The sequence below is a fragment of the Microtus pennsylvanicus genome, chromosome 8, assembly GCF_037038515.1.
Source record: "Microtus pennsylvanicus isolate mMicPen1 chromosome 8, mMicPen1.hap1, whole genome shotgun sequence".
In the NCBI taxonomy this organism is placed as follows: Eukaryota; Metazoa; Chordata; class Mammalia; order Rodentia; family Cricetidae; genus Microtus; species Microtus pennsylvanicus.
Window position 1 is genome coordinate 57,347,123 of NC_134586.1, and position 16,405 is coordinate 57,363,527.

Below are 16,405 nucleotides of genomic sequence, written 5' to 3' on the forward strand. Positions count from 1 at the left end.
GAGTGCTGAGCTGGCCATGAGAAGGGGAAAGGGACAGAGAGAGGTACCACAGCAGGGTTCTTGTGGGGAGGCCGGCTCAGTCCAGAACTGAGCCAGCACCTACCACTTACTGAAAACCAAAAAGAGGTCTTTCCTACTTACAAATTCTTGGTTTTTTTTCCTCCTTGATTCTTGTAGTTTTGAGTTTTGTATTTTCTTTTTAGCCCAGGTTACCTCAGACATACTGTGTAGCCAAGGGTGAGTTTGAACCCCTGGTCCTCCTGCCTCCACCTCCCCAGTGTTGGGATTGCAGGACTTGGTTTTATTCAATGTTAGGGACCAGATTCAGGGTCACATTTTACCACTTGAGCTGCAGCCCTGGCCCCTCCTTCTTTTCGGTTTGAAGGGTCTTTGTTCCTGTGTGCTTCATGCCTTATTTCCTAATGAGATCGAGACTTATTGTTTTCATCCAGAGGATCTTGCTGTGTTGGTCAGGAAAACTTGGAATTTCTGGGTTCAATCACACCTCCTACACCCACCTTCCAAGTGCTGGGGCTACAGTCAAGCACTGTTGTTTGCCCAACAATATCTTTTTCAGAGTTGTTTTCGTGTGGGGTGTAGTGACACAGGCCTGCAATACCAGCAGTGTGGTAGCTGACAGAGGAATCAGAGGTTCAAAGCCAGGCTGAGCTACACAGTGAGACACTGTCTCTCACAAAGGATGTTTACCCCCTTCCTAATTGCTTCTGAAATTTGTTCTTAAGCTTTTTCATAAGCAGCATCTGTTGGTGTTTGTTCATAGGTCTCTAGGGAGGCATCAACAAGCTGATCGGAAAGTTTTTTTGGTGTGTGTGAAAGAGACAGACAGACAGAGACAAAGACAGAAATACTCTCAAAGCCTTGCACAGCTCATGCACTAGGCCATCAGTCACGGGGCCAGTCATGCTTGGGCCCCTGATGGGATGTAGAACCTCCACGTGAGCAAGATGGTGTCCTGTCTTACTCTCTTGGGGTGATAAAACATTCAGACGAAAAGCAACTGGGGGAAGAAAGGGCATTTGGCTTACACTTTTGGGTCACAGTCTGTCCTTGGTGGAAGTCAGGGCATGATCTAAAACAGGAACTCAAAGCGGAGCCCATGAAGGAGCACTGCCTGCTGTGCCCCCACCCCCTCCCCGGCCAGGCTCATACTTAGCTAGCTTTTTTTATACAGCCTGGGACCACTTGCCCAGGGAAAGGTGCAGCCCACAATGGCTGGGTCCTCCTGCATCAGTTAATAAGATAATCCTTCACAGACATGCCTACAGACCAACCTGATCTAGGCAGTTCCTCAACTGAGATGCCTCCTCTCATACCCCAGGCTGTGTCTGACTGACAATGCTACCAGGACTGTGGCTCCTAGATGGTGGCCTGGCAGGGTTGCTTCACTTGGGAGTATCTAAAGTCAGTGGCATTAGGTCCTTCCTTCAGGGGTGACTAGATTGTCCAACTAGAAGTATGAAGAGCTGTTGTCAGTGTTCTGGGAGCCAAGCAGGGCAGAGGTTGGGCATCTCCATATTATATGAACACCAGAGGCACTGTGTTGTACTTGCTTGAAAACATGAACTCCCAGGGCTAATGTGTAGCTCCGTGATGCTGCCAGCACACTCAAGACCCTGGGTTATTCCCAGCGTGGGGCTGTGGGGGGGTCTTGAAAACAAAACAGAAAAGATGTACCTCTCCAGGCAGAGAGACAGTTTGCTATTGGTGCATCCATCTCCAAGCACCGTGTGTAGACTTCAGATCTCTCTCATCCAGTAATCCATTATTTCCTTTTTGACCTGTGTTTGAAGGGACAGTGTGTGTGTGTGTGTGTGTGTGTGTGTGTGTGTGTGTGTGTGTGTGTGTGAAAAGTGGTGGGCCACACTTAGCCCCTTGTCTTCAGGAAAAGATGGGGAGGAACGTGCCTGCTGCCCCTCGGAAACACTTTTACAAGATGCAGCTATGGTTTTCAAATTTTGCATGTGAGATCTGATAGTGGTGCAGACTATCCAGTTTCTCCTGGTTTTACCCAAGACAGAGGAGGCAGGAAGGGAGCTGGCAGAGATCAGCAGGCACAGGCACAAAATGGTAAAACAGTAAATGCCAAGCTGATCTTGAAGTTCTAGAAGCCAAGAGAATCTTTGCTCTAGAGATGAAGGATCCAATCGTTTGCTTGGCACAAGAAATACATGGAAAAGAGATGTTTGGGTCATCAGGGGGACCAGAGAGTTCTGGCCTTTGCTTTCGTGCAGAGGGCTGGATTACCAGCAGGGCTGACCCAGGGGGACAGTTACTGTCCCTGAATCTGTGATTGAGTGACTCCAGGATGATAAGTAGCCCACATCTCAGATGGAGAAACTGAAGTTCAGCGTGTTACTGAAGGTCAGAGCTAAGAAACCACAGTGTTTGTACCCTGGTGCATCTAGTTCCAAAGCCAGGGCTTTCCCTTCCTTAGCTAACTCTGAGTCTGGCAGATTTTGCTACCCTGTAAGAGGCAGCACACGTGTACAGGGCAACTGAGGGCGTCCAAGCCTGTGAAGCCTGTCCTGCCCCCCCCACATCAGTGAAGACACTGACCTCTTGGCCCTGGGCTTGCCTCATTGTGTGGGACAGAACTGCTGGCCAGGAAGCTACAGAGTGTCTAGACCTGAGCTGCACCAGGCATTCACTATGGTAACAAGGAACAAGCCCAGCATGAAAGTCAGCCTGGTGGATTTCAACCAGGGGACATGACAACCAGGGGACAGGTCCTTATCCTAGGCAGGAACCCAAAGGTAGCAGTTCATCTCTGCTTCAGGTGTCACAACAAAGGCATTGGGCCCGCACTCGGGGTGGCCTGTTGAGATGTCTTCTGACAGCCCAGCTCCCTCAGCACCCTGGAGAGCTGAGCATCTGGGAGAGGGGTCTGGCTGCGACTCTTGGAAGAAATGGGGTCGAGGTTTTTCATATAAAAGAGGAGGAGCTGCTGAAGAGGCTCTGAGGATCAAAGGAGGGTCTCTTCACAAACAGTGGATTTGAGCTTCATGGCAGCAGCCTGGCCTCCAGTGCTCCTGCACTAAGTTCCTGTGGAGGACTGGGCTCGTTTTCATGTTACATTCAGTAATTATGTTTGACATTACAATCTAAACAGTGAGGTAGAATCTGAGGGGAAGGAAACCATTTTGCCTCTCCTCACTTCATCCCACCCCTTGGCCTGTTTCCAGGTACTCTTAGTCAGTTCTATGGTTTTTTAAGTCCCTGTGGTAAAGGGACTTCCATCACTCTCTCAAGGCTCAGTGCTGGCCATGTGGTGAGATGACCAGCAAAGAAGCCCCACCCACCGTTCTCAGCCTTCATGTTCTTTGGTGGCTATGGGGATTTAGTGTCGTGTCTTTCCTTCAACTTGCCATGGGTATCATGTACATATTCCAGGCCTCTCTGGAAGCACCGCAAACCCCAGTTTGTCATTGTCAGAGGACAGATCCGTGCCCCTCCCCGACTTGAGTGGCTCTGGGGCAGGCACACACCTTTACCATGTACCTGCAGATGGAAGTGAACTAACAAGCTGTAATCTATCTGCCTATCCCCTGCAGTCCCAGAGCCGATCAGGCTAGCCACAGGGGAGATGGGTTGAGGGCAGATGAGGACAGACCATCACCATTCCTTGAGTTTTGTTCCTTTGAACCCCTAGGAAGTGTTTCGGCGGCACCGCGGACTACAGCTTCTAGCCCTGATGGAGGAGGTCCTGCCACGCCATCGCAGTGGGCACCGTGGGGACTGGCACATTTCTCTGAGCAAACCCAGTGAGAAAGAGCAGCACCTGCTGATGACACTTGTGGGCGAGCAGGGTGAGCAGGAGATGGGAGAGGTGTCCCACCACAGGCTCAGACTGTGGGCTCAGGAAGGAACGGACTCTGGGTGGAGCAGTGCTGGGTTCTGGTGATGAGGAGACAGGTATAGACATCACACGCTATGAGGGCAGGACCCCTGAGCTACAGACGCTTCTAGCATCACCCCTGTCACATGGTGTTCCATGGGAAGCAGGTCAAGCAGGGAACATACATGGGTGTGATTAGAACCAGAAGTGTAGCAGAGGCAGCTCAGGCAGGCTGCCCTAGGAGGGGTTTGGGTGCTGTGGTGATGATGGCGTTTCTTCTCCAGGGGTGGTACCCACTCAAGAAGTCCTTTCCATGCTCAGTGGCATCCGCAGGAATCTGGAGGAGGTAAGCATACAGGGACTTGCCTTGGAGGCCACTGCAGCATCCTTTCCCACCCCTGACTCTCAAAAGTGCTGAAAGAATTCACAGCCTGCTCCAGGACAGGGGTGTGCCCTGGCCACCCCAGATATAAAGAGCATGTGCAGGCAACCAACTGAGCAAAAGGACTGTACACCCCAGGCCATGGTAGGAGAGTGGCCAGGGCAGAGGGGATTAAGCAGGACAGTGTCTGAAGTATCACACAGAACCTAATGGAGGGGGTACAAGATAGGCCCTGTCCCTACCAGTGCCCCTCCAGGGGAACCGGAAGGGCTGGGCAATGTCTGGAACTGGGAAACATCCCTCCATTGTTAGATGTGGCCCTGATCAGTTGGTCTTCTGGCCCCTGCTGGGATACAGAACATATGGAGGTCCAGATATCCAAATATTCCTGATCCTCACCCCGGCTTCTGCTTTCTCTCCTTGACCCATGACCTGTTCAGTCTTCCCTTTGGAGGGTCTCTGCCGTGTTTGACGATACTCAGGATGTCATAATGCAAAGGTGCTCTGTGTTTCTGGGCTATATACAATGCCGACGAGGTCCAGACTACATTGGATTCTCCCTTGGTCCCTTCCTCCTCTCTGTGGGGGTTTTAAGGATTAAATGAGGAAAGCTGGAGCCCAGAGAAGTCAGGTGCCTTGCCTAAGATCATCCAGGTCGCAAGGACCAAGCCTACCTGATAGAAAGTTTCTGCACTGCCTGGATGACTCTCAAAGCTCCCGTCAGCCTTGAAAATCTGGGCTCCGGAATACAGGTGGCCACCGGCTTTCACACAGGGAAGAGCCAAAGCCCAGCCTCTGCCCCAGGGCTCTCAGATAACCCTCCCCTTCTTTGGTTCCCTTCTTTTGCCTGAAGCTGGTACCCAGGGAGCTTTGCCCCTGGGCCAGAAGCCCAGCCAGAGCAGTCTGCAGCAGGCAGCACATGCCACCTGTGATCTTACTACTGAAGTAGGTGGGCATCTCCACATGGCCCCCGATGATGCCAGGCTGCCTGCCTGACACCACCTACCCCTAAGGTGGAAGCTATGCTTCAGGGCACCGACTTGGAGGGGTGGACTTAAGTGTCTCCCAGATGTCTTTTTGCTTTGTGTATTTGATGGGGACAAGTGTGGGGCCCCATCTATTCGGGCTATGATTGTCATTGCCGGGCAGGGCAGAAATCAGTGAGGGTGTGAAGGAGTTGGGATGTGGCCACTGGGAGAGGCTATTCTTAGATGAAGCAATAGAGGCAGAATAGTATGGCCCGGAGCACAGGTCCAGGCCCAGGCCTGTTGGGGACACTCCGACTTCACCAGTGTTCGTAGCTCTGAGGGCTTGTGCTGAGGTCCTATTCCACACCCCCAGATTGGCATCCAGAACTACTCCACCACCAGCAGCTGCCAGGCTCGGGCTACCCAGGTGCGCAGTGACTACGGGACACTCTTTGTGGTGCTGGTGATTATTGGTGTCATCTGCTTCATCATCATTGTGCTTGGACTACTCTACAACTGCTGGCAGCGTCGGCTGCCCAAGCTGAAACACGTGGTGAGTAGGCTAGGGAGGGCTTGGGAAGGGTGGAGTGCTGTCAGGATCAGCCAATGCCACTCGGCAGCCTGACCTGGTGACCTGTACCAACTCAGCTGTGCTCACTGCCAGGCTGGGACCTGCAACTACCTCTCTCCGAGGCTGGTACTGTGAGGGGGTGCCAGTCTCACCGGGGTCCCCTCCTCTTCTCCAGCTCCTCCTATCCCCAGGGCCCCTTGCTTCAGGGCTTAAGAGCAGTTGTCTTAAGCTGTAAACTGCACTAGAGAAAAGGGACAGGCCCTGGTCATCCCTCCCAGCTCACTTGCACTTGCCCTGAGTTTCGGAGAGTCTCATATCTATAAAGGGCTGTTGGGAGGAATCAGGTGACTCCAGGGAGGTCACAGGGTTTACGGTGAGAGAATTAAAGCTAGAGCTGCAGGAACCTGTCTACTGGGCCCCAGAGTGCACCCTGGGGGCGTGGCGTGGGCACCCACCGGGTGTGCCCAGCTCCCTCTCCTGCTGCCGTAGTCACACGGCGAGGAGCTGCGCTTTGTGGAGAACGGCTGCCACGACAATCCCACGCTGGACGTGGCCAGCGACAGCCAGTCGGAGATGCAGGAGAAGCAGCCCAGCCTGAACGGCGGTGGGGCCATCAATGGCCCGAGCAGCTGGAGCGCGCTCATGGGCAGCAAGCGCGACCCTGAGGACTCGGACATGTTCGAGGAGGACACGCACCTGTGAGCGCCGGGCCACGTGCAACTGCGCGGGACTGCCCGACGCGGCGGCCCCGTGCCCCTCCCGACCCTCCACGTAGGGCCTCTACGCTTCCCCACCGCAGCAGGAGACCGCGGCGCAGTTCCCACCCCGTTCCGCCCGGCCCCGAGGGCTGCCAGCTCCCCGCGCCCGGACTCTATTAAAGCCGCCAAGACGCGCGGGCCGCTCCGCCTCCACGCGTGTTTCTTGTTTCCCAAGGGCGACGCTCTGGGGGTGGGGCGGGGGCGGGGAAGAGCAGGCGGGGCAGGGAGGTCATGCGGGCTGGTGGGCGGGGCCAATAAGGGGTGGAAGGCAATTCTGTGGGGTTTGTGGGCGTGGCTAGGGTCTTGTGGGTGGAGTCTCGGGTGTGTATCGTCCTCTGGGTGAAACACAGGCGGGGTAGGCTGAGCCGGGAGCTGGGAGGGAAAGGTCCTAGTGGGCGAGGCCCCGGCCTGTGGGCGGGGCCTAAGCCGCACACGGGCGTGTTTAGGGAATCAGCCTGCCAGGTCTGGGGGCGGTACTGTCCTCAGGGCTCAATCAGGGCAAGGCGGGCGGGGTCTGGAGCTGACTGCCCTTCGGGTGAGGCTCTTCAAGGGAAGCGGGGCCTTGGTAGTGAGCGAATGGGCGGAACCTGGGGGGGGGGGGGTGAGTTGTCCTCTAGACGTGTAGGTGGGGTTCAGGCTAGAGGGCCCCTAGAGGCTAAGTGGGCGTGGTCAAGGTTGATGGGTGGGGCTTTGATGAGGTCTTCGTGACGTGAGGCGGGGGGGGGGGATCATCGGTCCTCCGGACGCCAGGCGCCGCTGCAGAGCCGCAGTCGAGCTTTGCAAGGTGAAGCCGCGAGGGGCGGGGCCGTGAGTGTTTACATCCGGCCCGGCACAGAGGTCTCCAGACATCGTTCGGCCGGGGGTCCGGCCTCCCTAGCCATGGACACCAGCGACCTGTTTGCCAGCTGCAGGAAGGGTGACGTGGGCCGTGTGCGGTGAGGACCTGCAGTGCAGGAGGCGGGCGGGTGTCCTCAGGGTGCGTCGGGCATGGGTGTGCGGGGCGGGCGCCGTGGGGCTCCCGAAGCTGACCGAGCCGAAGAGATCGTTCTCCAGGTCCCTTACCTAACTCGGCGCTGGGAAAGGACTCCCCTCCACGGAGGTATCAAGCGTTGCAGATACTCCTGATGCAGCCAGTACGAGCCTGGCACCGAGATCCTAGTCTCCTTGGGCAGGCAGGGAGGAGAACGGATACTGGCCCTCACTCTCTTTTGATGGACTCCTTTCTTCCGTGACCCTTCTTTCCAAATCCCCTTGCCCTCACCAGAGCAGGCCAGGCTGCAGCTCTGTCCCAAAGCCTCCTTAGTCCTGTCTGTAACACCAGGTGTCACCTCCGAGCTAATGACCCCTCCCTCAATGTAACTGCAACTCTGAGAGCCCAGGCCCTGTCTTGATATCCTCTCTGAGCTGCCGCGTCCCTGTGATGGCTTCCTAGTTCATGGCCTCTTCTCCTCAGCATCTTAACATTGTTCTTTCCACTTCTTCCCTAGATCTGCCCCTGTCTCCTGCTCTCCACTCCCAGAGTGCCTGCACCAGCTTTTCTCTGGCTTCTCTGCCTTCACCTCCCCAGCTGAAGTAGGGACCCCATCACCTTCTCTCCCCCAAATATTACAAGACCAAATTCTCAGCCTTCTAAACCTGGGGCCGTCACCCAGCTCGCAGTTGCCGATCCTTGTAGGCCTGTGCACTCCCAGCCCTCGCCCTTTCCAGAGGGGTCTCTAGCCCAGAGAGATGTGGCTTCCTTCCCCTCTACCTGGACTCCTCTCCCAGATCAGACGCAGTTCTGACCCAGGCTCTGAACTTCCTGCCCAGGTACTTGCTGGAGCAACGAGACGTGGAGGTGAACGTGCGGGACAAGTGGGACAGCACCCCTTTGTGAGTGTGAGCTGTGGGGTATCTGGGTGGGTAGGGTGGGGCTACGGTGCTGACAACTGCTGCCTTTTCCTAGGTACTATGCCTGCCTCTGTGGACATGAGGAGCTGGTGCGCTACCTGTTGGCTAACGGTGAGAGAGGGCCAGGGTCTGACTGGATGTAAGCTCTGAGACCTCGCTACACATGTGCATGCACCCTTGATTTCTTGTTAACACCCCAAAGTCAACAAACAGTACTTTCTAAACCTCTGTCACTTCCCCATGACACCCTTGACACCCACACCAGTTCCGGTGGGGTGTCTGGACCATATCACCATTGATCTGCTAAACTGATCTCTTGGCCCCCATATTGCAGGCGGAGGATCTTTTCCACAGCAGAGGTGAAGGGAGTTTGGGGGAAAGCAATCGGGCATGGTTGCTCACACTTGTGATCCAATCACTGGGAGAGAGAGTTGAGGTAGGGGGATTATCTCAAGTTCAAAGTTAGCCAAGGCTACCTTTTGAGACCTTGTTTCAAATAACAGAACAAAAAGGCTAAAATCAAACTTGCCTGTGAAAACTCCACAGGACTCACTCCTTAGGCTCCATCTGCTGGCTGCCAATCAACACCTGGTCCCTTAGTGCCCCACTAGCTGAAGCCATCTCCTACCTCAAGTCTTTTCAATTGCAGTACCTCCTGCTTAGACTGGAGTCCCTACCTAGATCTGTGCACCCCTCGCTTCATTCAAGGCCCTGTACTTAACCACTGCACTGGCCTTGACAGCCCCACTGTGTAGCAGCCACTATCATTGTCACTATGGTCCTGTTTAGTAATAATCGCGGCTGTCTCATACTAAAGTGCTCATGTGCCCCACTAGTGTAGGTTCATTTGGGGCAGAGATCTGCCAGTCAGGATGGCTGTACACCAGCCCAGCCGTCCAATCTGCACTTAGGCTGCATACCGTCTGGTGTGTTTGCATGAATATGCCTACGTTTGAGCGCGGATTGTGTGTCCTTTGCCTTCACTGACTGGTGAGCACTGCTTCTTAGGAGCCCGCTGTGAGGCCAACACTTTCGATGGAGAACGCTGTCTCTATGGGGCGCTGAGCGACCCCATTCGCCGTGCGCTGCGTGACTACAAACAAGTCACCGCATCCTGCAGGAGGCGGGATTACTACGACGATTTCCTGCAGCGGTGAGCTGGGGGTTTAGCGTGGAGCGCTGGTGCGGGTTACTGTGCACTCTCAGTGGGTTCAGGTGGGCGGGGTGTGCTGAGTGGTCTTGATGCACCTGCTTTTGCCTAAGTAATGCATCCTTTCCTGGCTTTCCCCAGGCTTCTGGAACAGGGCATCCACAGTGATGTGGTCTTCGTGGTACACGGAAAGCCGTTCCGGGCACACCGTTGTGTCCTCGGTGCTCGCAGCACCTACTTCGCCAACATGCTGGACACCAAATGGAAGGGCAAGAGCGTTGTGGTTCTCAGGCACCCGCTGGTGCGTCTGTCTGCCGTGGCTGAGAGTGCTGACCTCTGGGCGAGCAGTTAGCTCGTGCTGGGTGGTACCCTCTGACCTCTCATTTTTGCTTTGCCCACAGATCAACCCAGTGGCCTTTGGGGCTCTGCTGCAGTACCTGTACACAGGTGACTGACCCCCTGGGCTGGGTCAGCAGCACACCCAGGGTGGCCTGGAGCTGACGTGCCCCTTCTAGGTCACTCACCTTTGGGGAGGAGGGGGTGTGTCCAGCATGCAAGCATCCTGACTCAAGACTCGGTGCACTGACTTGCTTGCTTAGAAAGAAAATATCCCATCCACAAACTGAGCAGGCCTCAGGGCCTTCTGGAAGAGAAAACCAGGGCATTGAGTAGAAATCACTCTTGGGTCCTGACCCAGCCCCCTGTACCCCCAGGCCGCCTTGACATCGGTGTGGAGCATGTTAGTGATTGTGAACGCCTGGCCAAGCAGTGCCAGCTGTGGGACCTGCTTGAAGACCTGGAGGCTAAATGCGAGAAGGTGTCTGAATTCGGTGTGTACAGGGTCTCAGTCCAAGGCCTTGGGTTACAGCCAGTAGCACTGGTCAAGCTCTCTAAATCCCTGCTGTCCTCTCCCCTAGTGGCTTCCAAGCCTGGCACGTGTGTGAAGGTGCTGACTATTGAGCCCCCTCCAGCAGATCCCCGGTTGCGGGAGGATCTGGCACTGCTGGCTGACTGTGCCCTGCCACCTGAGCTGCGGGTACTAAAGGGCATGCTGGCCTGGTGGGCAGGAAGGGTGTCTAGGAACGGGGCTGGGTTCCCCTCCTAGGCCAGCCTGGGAAGCTGCTTCCCTTTCATGAATAGCTTTTCTCTGATGGGTACTTTTCCTCTACCAGGGTGACCTAGGAGAGCTGCCCTTCCCCTGTCCTGATGGCTTCAGCAGCTGCCCTGATATCTGCTTCCGAGTGGCCGACTCCAGCTTCCTCTGCCACAAGGTGCCTGTCCCCTCCTGTCCCCTCCTGGCTAGCACCTGGGGGCGGATCCCAGCACTGGTTCCCTCTGAACTCTCCTCCCTCAGGCTTTCTTCTGTGGCCGCAGTGACTACTTCCGGGCCCTGCTGGATGACCACTTTCGAGAGAGCGAGGAACCTGCAGCCTCTGGGGACCCCCCAGTTGTCACCCTGCACAACATCTCCCCAGAGATCTTCACTCATGTGCTATACTACGTATACAGTGACCATACTGAGGTGTGGCACCCAGTGGGAGGGCAGCAGGGAATAGAGCCCTGGGCTGTCTGCCTTAGGGTTGTTAAGGTCCTTGGGGTTCTGGGCTCTTGGGTTATTCCTGTCCTTAGCTGGCCTAGAGTTCCTGACTCAGGCCTATGGGTGGCAGAAGGCAGTGCCAAGGTTCCCTGTGTTGGTGCATGTGTGTGCACAGCGCTGTAGCAGGGCAGTGTGCAGGAGAGAACTATGTTTTCATTGGTCTGAGGGACCGGGCATCCCACTCTCTGGCCTCTCCAGGGCATCCCTGCAGACCTTTCCTCAGAAGGTAATGTTTGGGGCCTGGTGGGCCCCATGGTATCTGCAGAGCTGCTCAGCTGGGCAAGCTGTGCTCCGGGAAAGTTCTGTGTAGGAATGGTGGCCCTGACCTTCAGGCTGTAGCTTCTGTCCACTACAGCTGAGATGGAGCCACAGGAATGTGTGTACCTGTACCACTTCCTGTTGACCCCGGTCCTGGCCCTCCGACTCCATCAGCCTCCCCTGTACTAGGCTCTACCATCAGCCTCCCTTCTGCCTCCTCCCCTCGCTTCCTTTCTCATGTTTTGCTACTCACTCTGTGGTTGAGTCTGTCATCCTGAGTCACAAGCTTCCTCCTGAAGAACCTTTGTACCCCAAGAACAGTTTTTTTTTCTTTTCTGTTTTTGTTTTTGTTTGTTTGTTTGAGACAGGGTTCCTGTGTGTAGCTTTGGAGCCTATCCTGGCACTTGCTTTGTAGACCAGGCTGGTTTCGAACTCACAGAGATCTGCCTGCCTCCGCCTCCAGAGTGCTGGGATTAAAGGAATGTGCCACCACTACCTGGCTCCCAAGAACATTTTTAATAGCTCAGAGTGGGGATCGACTTCTAAACATGGTCTCACAGTGGATTAGTCTCTTGTGAGCTATGTCATCTTAGGCAGGTTGTATACATGCTCAGTGCTTCAGTGTATCCCTAAGAAGATGGAAGATAAATGTGTTTCTCTGAGTCTTACGCATGTGACCACAGGACCACAGTCAATTAGAAGGCATGGTGGCAGCCTGAAGTGTAGTGGCATTGTCCTTTTCCCCCTCTGCTCAGTTCCTGGGCCACCCAAGGTCAGGCTGAAGCTGAAGCTGGACCCTTGGTCTTTCCCAACCAAGACCTTAGCTGTCCCCTGCTCAAATCCGTGTGGTCTCACAGTGGAAGGAGCCATGCCCGTGCTTGTGAACTGGAGATAGACATCTCCAGCTTACTTTACAGTTTTTCAGGGTTGTCATGAATCTCTCTACTTCACGGATGAGGAAACAGGCATGAGGTGAAGGGACTTGCCTGGAATTTCACAGCTGGAGGTGGGGTACTCAAGTCTGTGACTGAGCCCACACGGCTTTTCCTAGAAGGCCTCCAACCCTAAGCACTAGTCTGCCTTAGGCACAGGACCGCCTCCGCCCAGACTCTTCTGCCCATTGTACCCTCAGGGACCTGGGCCAGCCTCCAGAGTTATGTCACTTCTGTCCCCACTGGTGCCTCCACCCTGAACCCTGGGAGCCCTTGGTGATCACTGGTATCCCTGTGACCCTTCTTGTTCCACAGCTTCCCCCTGAGTTGGCCTATGATGTGCTGAGTGTGGCCGACATGTACCTTCTACCTGGTCTGAAGCGACTCTGTGGCCGCAGCCTGGCTCAGATGCTGGAGGAGGACAGTGTGGTGGGTGTCTGGCGCATAGCCAAGCTGTTTCGCCTGGCCCGACTGGAGGACCAGTGTACTGAGTACATGGCCAAGGTCATCGAGAAGGTGGGCAGGGGTGCAGAGAGGGGAGGCTGTGAGGGCAGGATCCAGCCTGCGCTGGGATCCAGCCTGCGCTGGGATCCAGCCTGCGCTGGGATCCAGCCTGCGCTGAGCCTTTTCTTCCGCAGCTAGTAGAGCGAGAGGACTTCGTGGAAGCCGTACGGGAAGAGGCAGCAGCTGTGGCCGCCCGGCAGGAGACAGACTCCATTCCACTGGTTGATGACATCCGCTTCCATGTGGCTAGCACAGTCCAGACCTACAGTGCCATTGAGGAGGCACAGCAGCGACTGCGGGCACTTGAAGACCTGCTGGTGTCCATTGGCTTAGACTGCTGAACCCTTGCCTGCAGCTAGGGCTCCAATGGTGACAAGCATGTGCAGTGTGTGCATGCAGAAACTGTTGCTCTTGCACGCTTGGTGGCATTACAGTGGACAGAGGGGACTCATTGGGCTCCTGGGGACCTCACAAGTTCTTGGGATGAGCCACCTCCCCTAGTGCACAAATAAGCCCCGAGACTTGGGGCTGTCACCACTCAGGGAAAGCTGGGGTGTGGTAGGCTTTGAACTTAGTCCCCTATCCCCCAGCAACCCACCTACTCCTTCCTGGCACTTGCCCAGCCCTGACTTGCTTCGGCTACTTCCATGTACAGGGTTGGACAGGAAGCCAGGAGTGTGTGTGGCAATAAAGCTTGAACTCACTGTGGAGACCCGAGCCTTTGTTGGGGTGCAGCTTGGGAGGAGAGGCTTTGGGAGGTGGAACTGGTAAGGAGGGAGAGCTGGGGACTGTGGTTGGGGGTTTGGGTATCCTCAGTGGGACACTCTGGAGGGTAGCCCCGAGGCTTGGCAAAGAGGCTCTGAGTCAGTAGGCATTTACTCCTGCCACTTAACCACAGCAGGTCTGCCTCTGTGGCCTAACTACACAGACCAAGACATTAGAGACATATGGTATTCCCTGGATGACTTTCGGTCTATGGACCATGACCCTCTGACCTGCAATGACCCTTGCTTTGATCCCAGTCCTGGATAGCCATCGACCTGTGCTTGTTACCCTAAAATGTTATAAATCCCCCTGTCTTTGTGTTTGTCATTTTCCAGAAGTTTCTAGATCCCTCCCCCTCCTTTCCTTCACTAACACCTTTTCATTTGTTTTGCTCTCATATGTTGGCCATACGGAGGAAGATCTGAAGCTGCAGCTGGGACCAGTTGCCTTCAGTCAGGCTTTTCTAGGGGATGGAAGGCAGGTGCTCCAGAGCCCACCGCGAGCAGAGGGGAAGACTATATGGGTGACGGGGTCTCGCTGGCTCTACCAGGGCCTGGGGTGCTCTAAGCTGAGGAGATGAGTTCAGTGTGTGCTTATCTGAGAAGGCTTAGGGTTACCCCTGGTCTGGGTGTTTGTGAAGCATCCCAGGAGCCACCTGCTGGGAGGTGCCAGCCCAGCAGGGGTGTGGCAATGACTTGCATCTTTAAGCTTGTACTTTGAAACCACAGGGACAGGGAGGATGGGGACTCAGGTCACGGGCAGTTCAGGATGTGTGGGTTTAACTTCACCAGGAAAAGGGAGAGCTTTAAACTATCATGCATTTCTTCCCATGTGCAATTGATTATTAAGTCAAGTCCATCTTTTGAAGAGATGTTATTTGAAATCAGTTTTCCATTTTCCATCAGACATTAATAACACGAACATAGGAATTTTAAGTACCCTGGAATCCATATTCTCTGGGTTTTTGGTGGCCCAGTGAGGTCCCCATGGAGCCAGGCTGTGGGTGAGAGTGGAGATGGGTTCCCCAAACACAGCACACGTGCCCAGTTCCTTATTTTAGCGTAAGGTAGAAACCTGAGTGTTGCAAGTCGGAGACACCAGCCTTGCTACTATTATGCAATGGGATCCTTCCTGCTCTGCCCAGATAGCAGTTGTGAGCAGGTGAAATGGTCTCCAGTGGGTCATCTAGGCGCTAGACTGGCACAGCCAGAGGCTGCAGAGAGCTGGGGTCTGGTTGCTTTAGGCTGTAGAAAGCAGAGAGCCAGGACTCCAGGTGCTCAGGCTGGGGACTCATTGCTCTGGGCTTTAGCCCACAGTGGCCTGGGTAGCATGTAGGTCCTGTTAGTGTTTCTGCTCAGCAGCTGGCCAGCGCCCTTTTGCTGAGTCTGCCCAGCTAGAAGCCATAGGAAATGAGATGCTCTTCTAGTGTTGGTCTTGGCTGCTCTTCTTCCTCGGTGTTGGGCAACAGCGGGCAGCCGCACATGGTGCCCACTATCCCTGCAGCCTTGGCTATCACGACCTGTAACCTTGTAAGTGGCACAGCTCTTGTGTGCACCCTAGAAATCCGACTCCTCAGCTGTTAGCAGCAGCCAATGTTACCCTCCTGTGTAGCCTGGCAAGTCTGGAGTACTTCTAACACTGTCTTGACTCAAGGTTTGGGACTCTTGGTCCTGAAGCCAGTTCTTGGGAACTCTGCTAGTGACCCAGGCCTGTAGTTTCTCTTCCCTGGTTCCTTCCAGCTGTTGTTGTTCCTCGGTCTCCATTCTTCACAGGCTCGACTCTTACTGCTCCTTTCCCTGCCCGGGCAGCTCTTGAACTAATGGATCGGCTGCTATGTCCCGTTTGCATCGCAGCCTGTTGACCACTCACTTGTCATGATGCTGCTGTTGCCTCTGCCTTCACTCTGCTGGGATTTCTGATATCAGCTCAGCCCACACTACTGACCGTGGACAAGAAAAGACCACTTTAAAGAAGCCCTTTACAGGGACTAATGCTGTACCACCATGGGAGGATGTCTCCCTGCTACTCACGAGTGAGCCTGCGCAGCCTGCTTATACAGCTTGAGGCGAGCTGTTTGGGCCAAGCAACAGCCTCATCTCAGCACCAGACATCGCGGTCCGTCTGCTAGACCACCAGGGGATGTGCTTAGGAGGACATGGCTACAGGGTCTTCTAGAGCTCACACAGGCCTGGCTGAAGCTGTGCTTCAGGAGCTGGGACACTTGCACGTGCTGATTGGGAGGGTACTAGCATAGTTGTCTTAAGGTGTCTGTGGAATGTTCCAGATGGCTTGTGCTGACAGAGGTGGTGGAGCTGACAGTTCTTTTGTCCAGAGCAGCCAGGCATACTTCAAAAGCAAACTAGCCAGTTAGGGTGTCACACTGCTTCCATCTCAAAGCGTCTTTTAGGTTTTGTTTATAGGAAAATGAACATGAGAACTTATCCCCACAAACAGTGGGTTTTTAAAATATCGGTTTGAGACTGGGACACGTACCCCCGCGTGACTTCAAAATGATCATGTAGCCTAGAACAGCCCCAAACGTATGATTCTTCTGCTTCCACCGCCCCAGTGTTAGGATCAGAAGCAAACGCTCCATGCCTGGCAATTTTAACAGTTTTTTTACAGCTACCCAGTGTTCCAGGAAGAGGTGTGGCCCTCTCATCTGTCCCTGGGCTGCTCCTCCTGAGTGGGGAGCTTTGTCTCTACAGTTACAGCTCAGGCCAAGAGTTCGAGACCTCGTAACCTCAACAGCACTCCTGGCACAGTGTGCACCC

At 54.8% G+C, this 16,405-nt stretch overlaps 2 protein-coding genes across 3 annotated transcripts in view; both read left to right on the forward strand.

Moving 5' to 3' along the window:
- Positions 1-6,683, forward strand: part of Podxl2 (podocalyxin like 2) — a 34,850-nt gene extending 28,167 nt beyond the window's left edge. Inside the window, exons 5-8 of the mRNA XM_075983536.1 lie at positions 3,671-3,827; positions 4,141-4,202; positions 5,580-5,759; positions 6,267-6,683. Of these exons, the coding sequence (XP_075839651.1) occupies positions 3,671-3,827; positions 4,141-4,202; positions 5,580-5,759; positions 6,267-6,479 (612 nt within the window). The 3' untranslated portion in view covers positions 6,480-6,683. The remainder of the gene's footprint in view (positions 1-3,670; positions 3,828-4,140; positions 4,203-5,579; positions 5,760-6,266) is intronic.
- Positions 6,684-6,882: 199 nt separating this feature from the next.
- On the forward strand, positions 6,883-13,574 carry Abtb1 (ankyrin repeat and BTB domain containing 1). Of its 2 annotated transcripts, XM_075983538.1 has the most exons (13): positions 7,011-7,470; positions 8,023-8,107; positions 8,345-8,407; positions 8,481-8,536; positions 9,434-9,578; positions 9,717-9,876; positions 9,977-10,022; positions 10,289-10,405; positions 10,493-10,611; positions 10,748-10,846; positions 10,930-11,097; positions 12,678-12,878; positions 13,001-13,574. In XM_075983538.1, exons 6-13 carry the CDS (start codon positions 9,823-9,825, stop codon positions 13,205-13,207), a joined length of 1,011 nt encoding a protein of 336 aa, XP_075839653.1. In that variant the 5' UTR covers positions 7,011-7,470; positions 8,023-8,107; positions 8,345-8,407; positions 8,481-8,536; positions 9,434-9,578; positions 9,717-9,822; the 3' UTR covers positions 13,208-13,574. The 2 variants fall into 2 exon arrangements, with proteins under 2 accessions (XP_075839652.1, XP_075839653.1); XM_075983537.1 differs by lacking the exon at positions 8,023-8,107 and having other exon boundaries at positions 6,883-7,470.
- Positions 13,575-16,405: the final 2,831 nt, after the last annotated feature.

Bases quoted from the DNA above. Each gene is read 5' to 3' on its own strand.
- Abtb1 (XM_075983537.1), top strand. From the start codon at position 7,415: ATGGACACCAGCGACCTGTTTGCCAGCTGCAGGAAGGGTGACGTGGGC. The intron at 8,408-8,480 runs GTGAGTGTGAGC...GCCTTTTCCTAG, and splicing joins AAGTGGGACAGCACCCCTTT to GTACTATGCCTGCCTCTGTG. The intron at 8,537-9,433 runs GTGAGAGAGGGC...ACTGCTTCTTAG, and splicing joins GCGCTACCTGTTGGCTAACG to GAGCCCGCTGTGAGGCCAAC.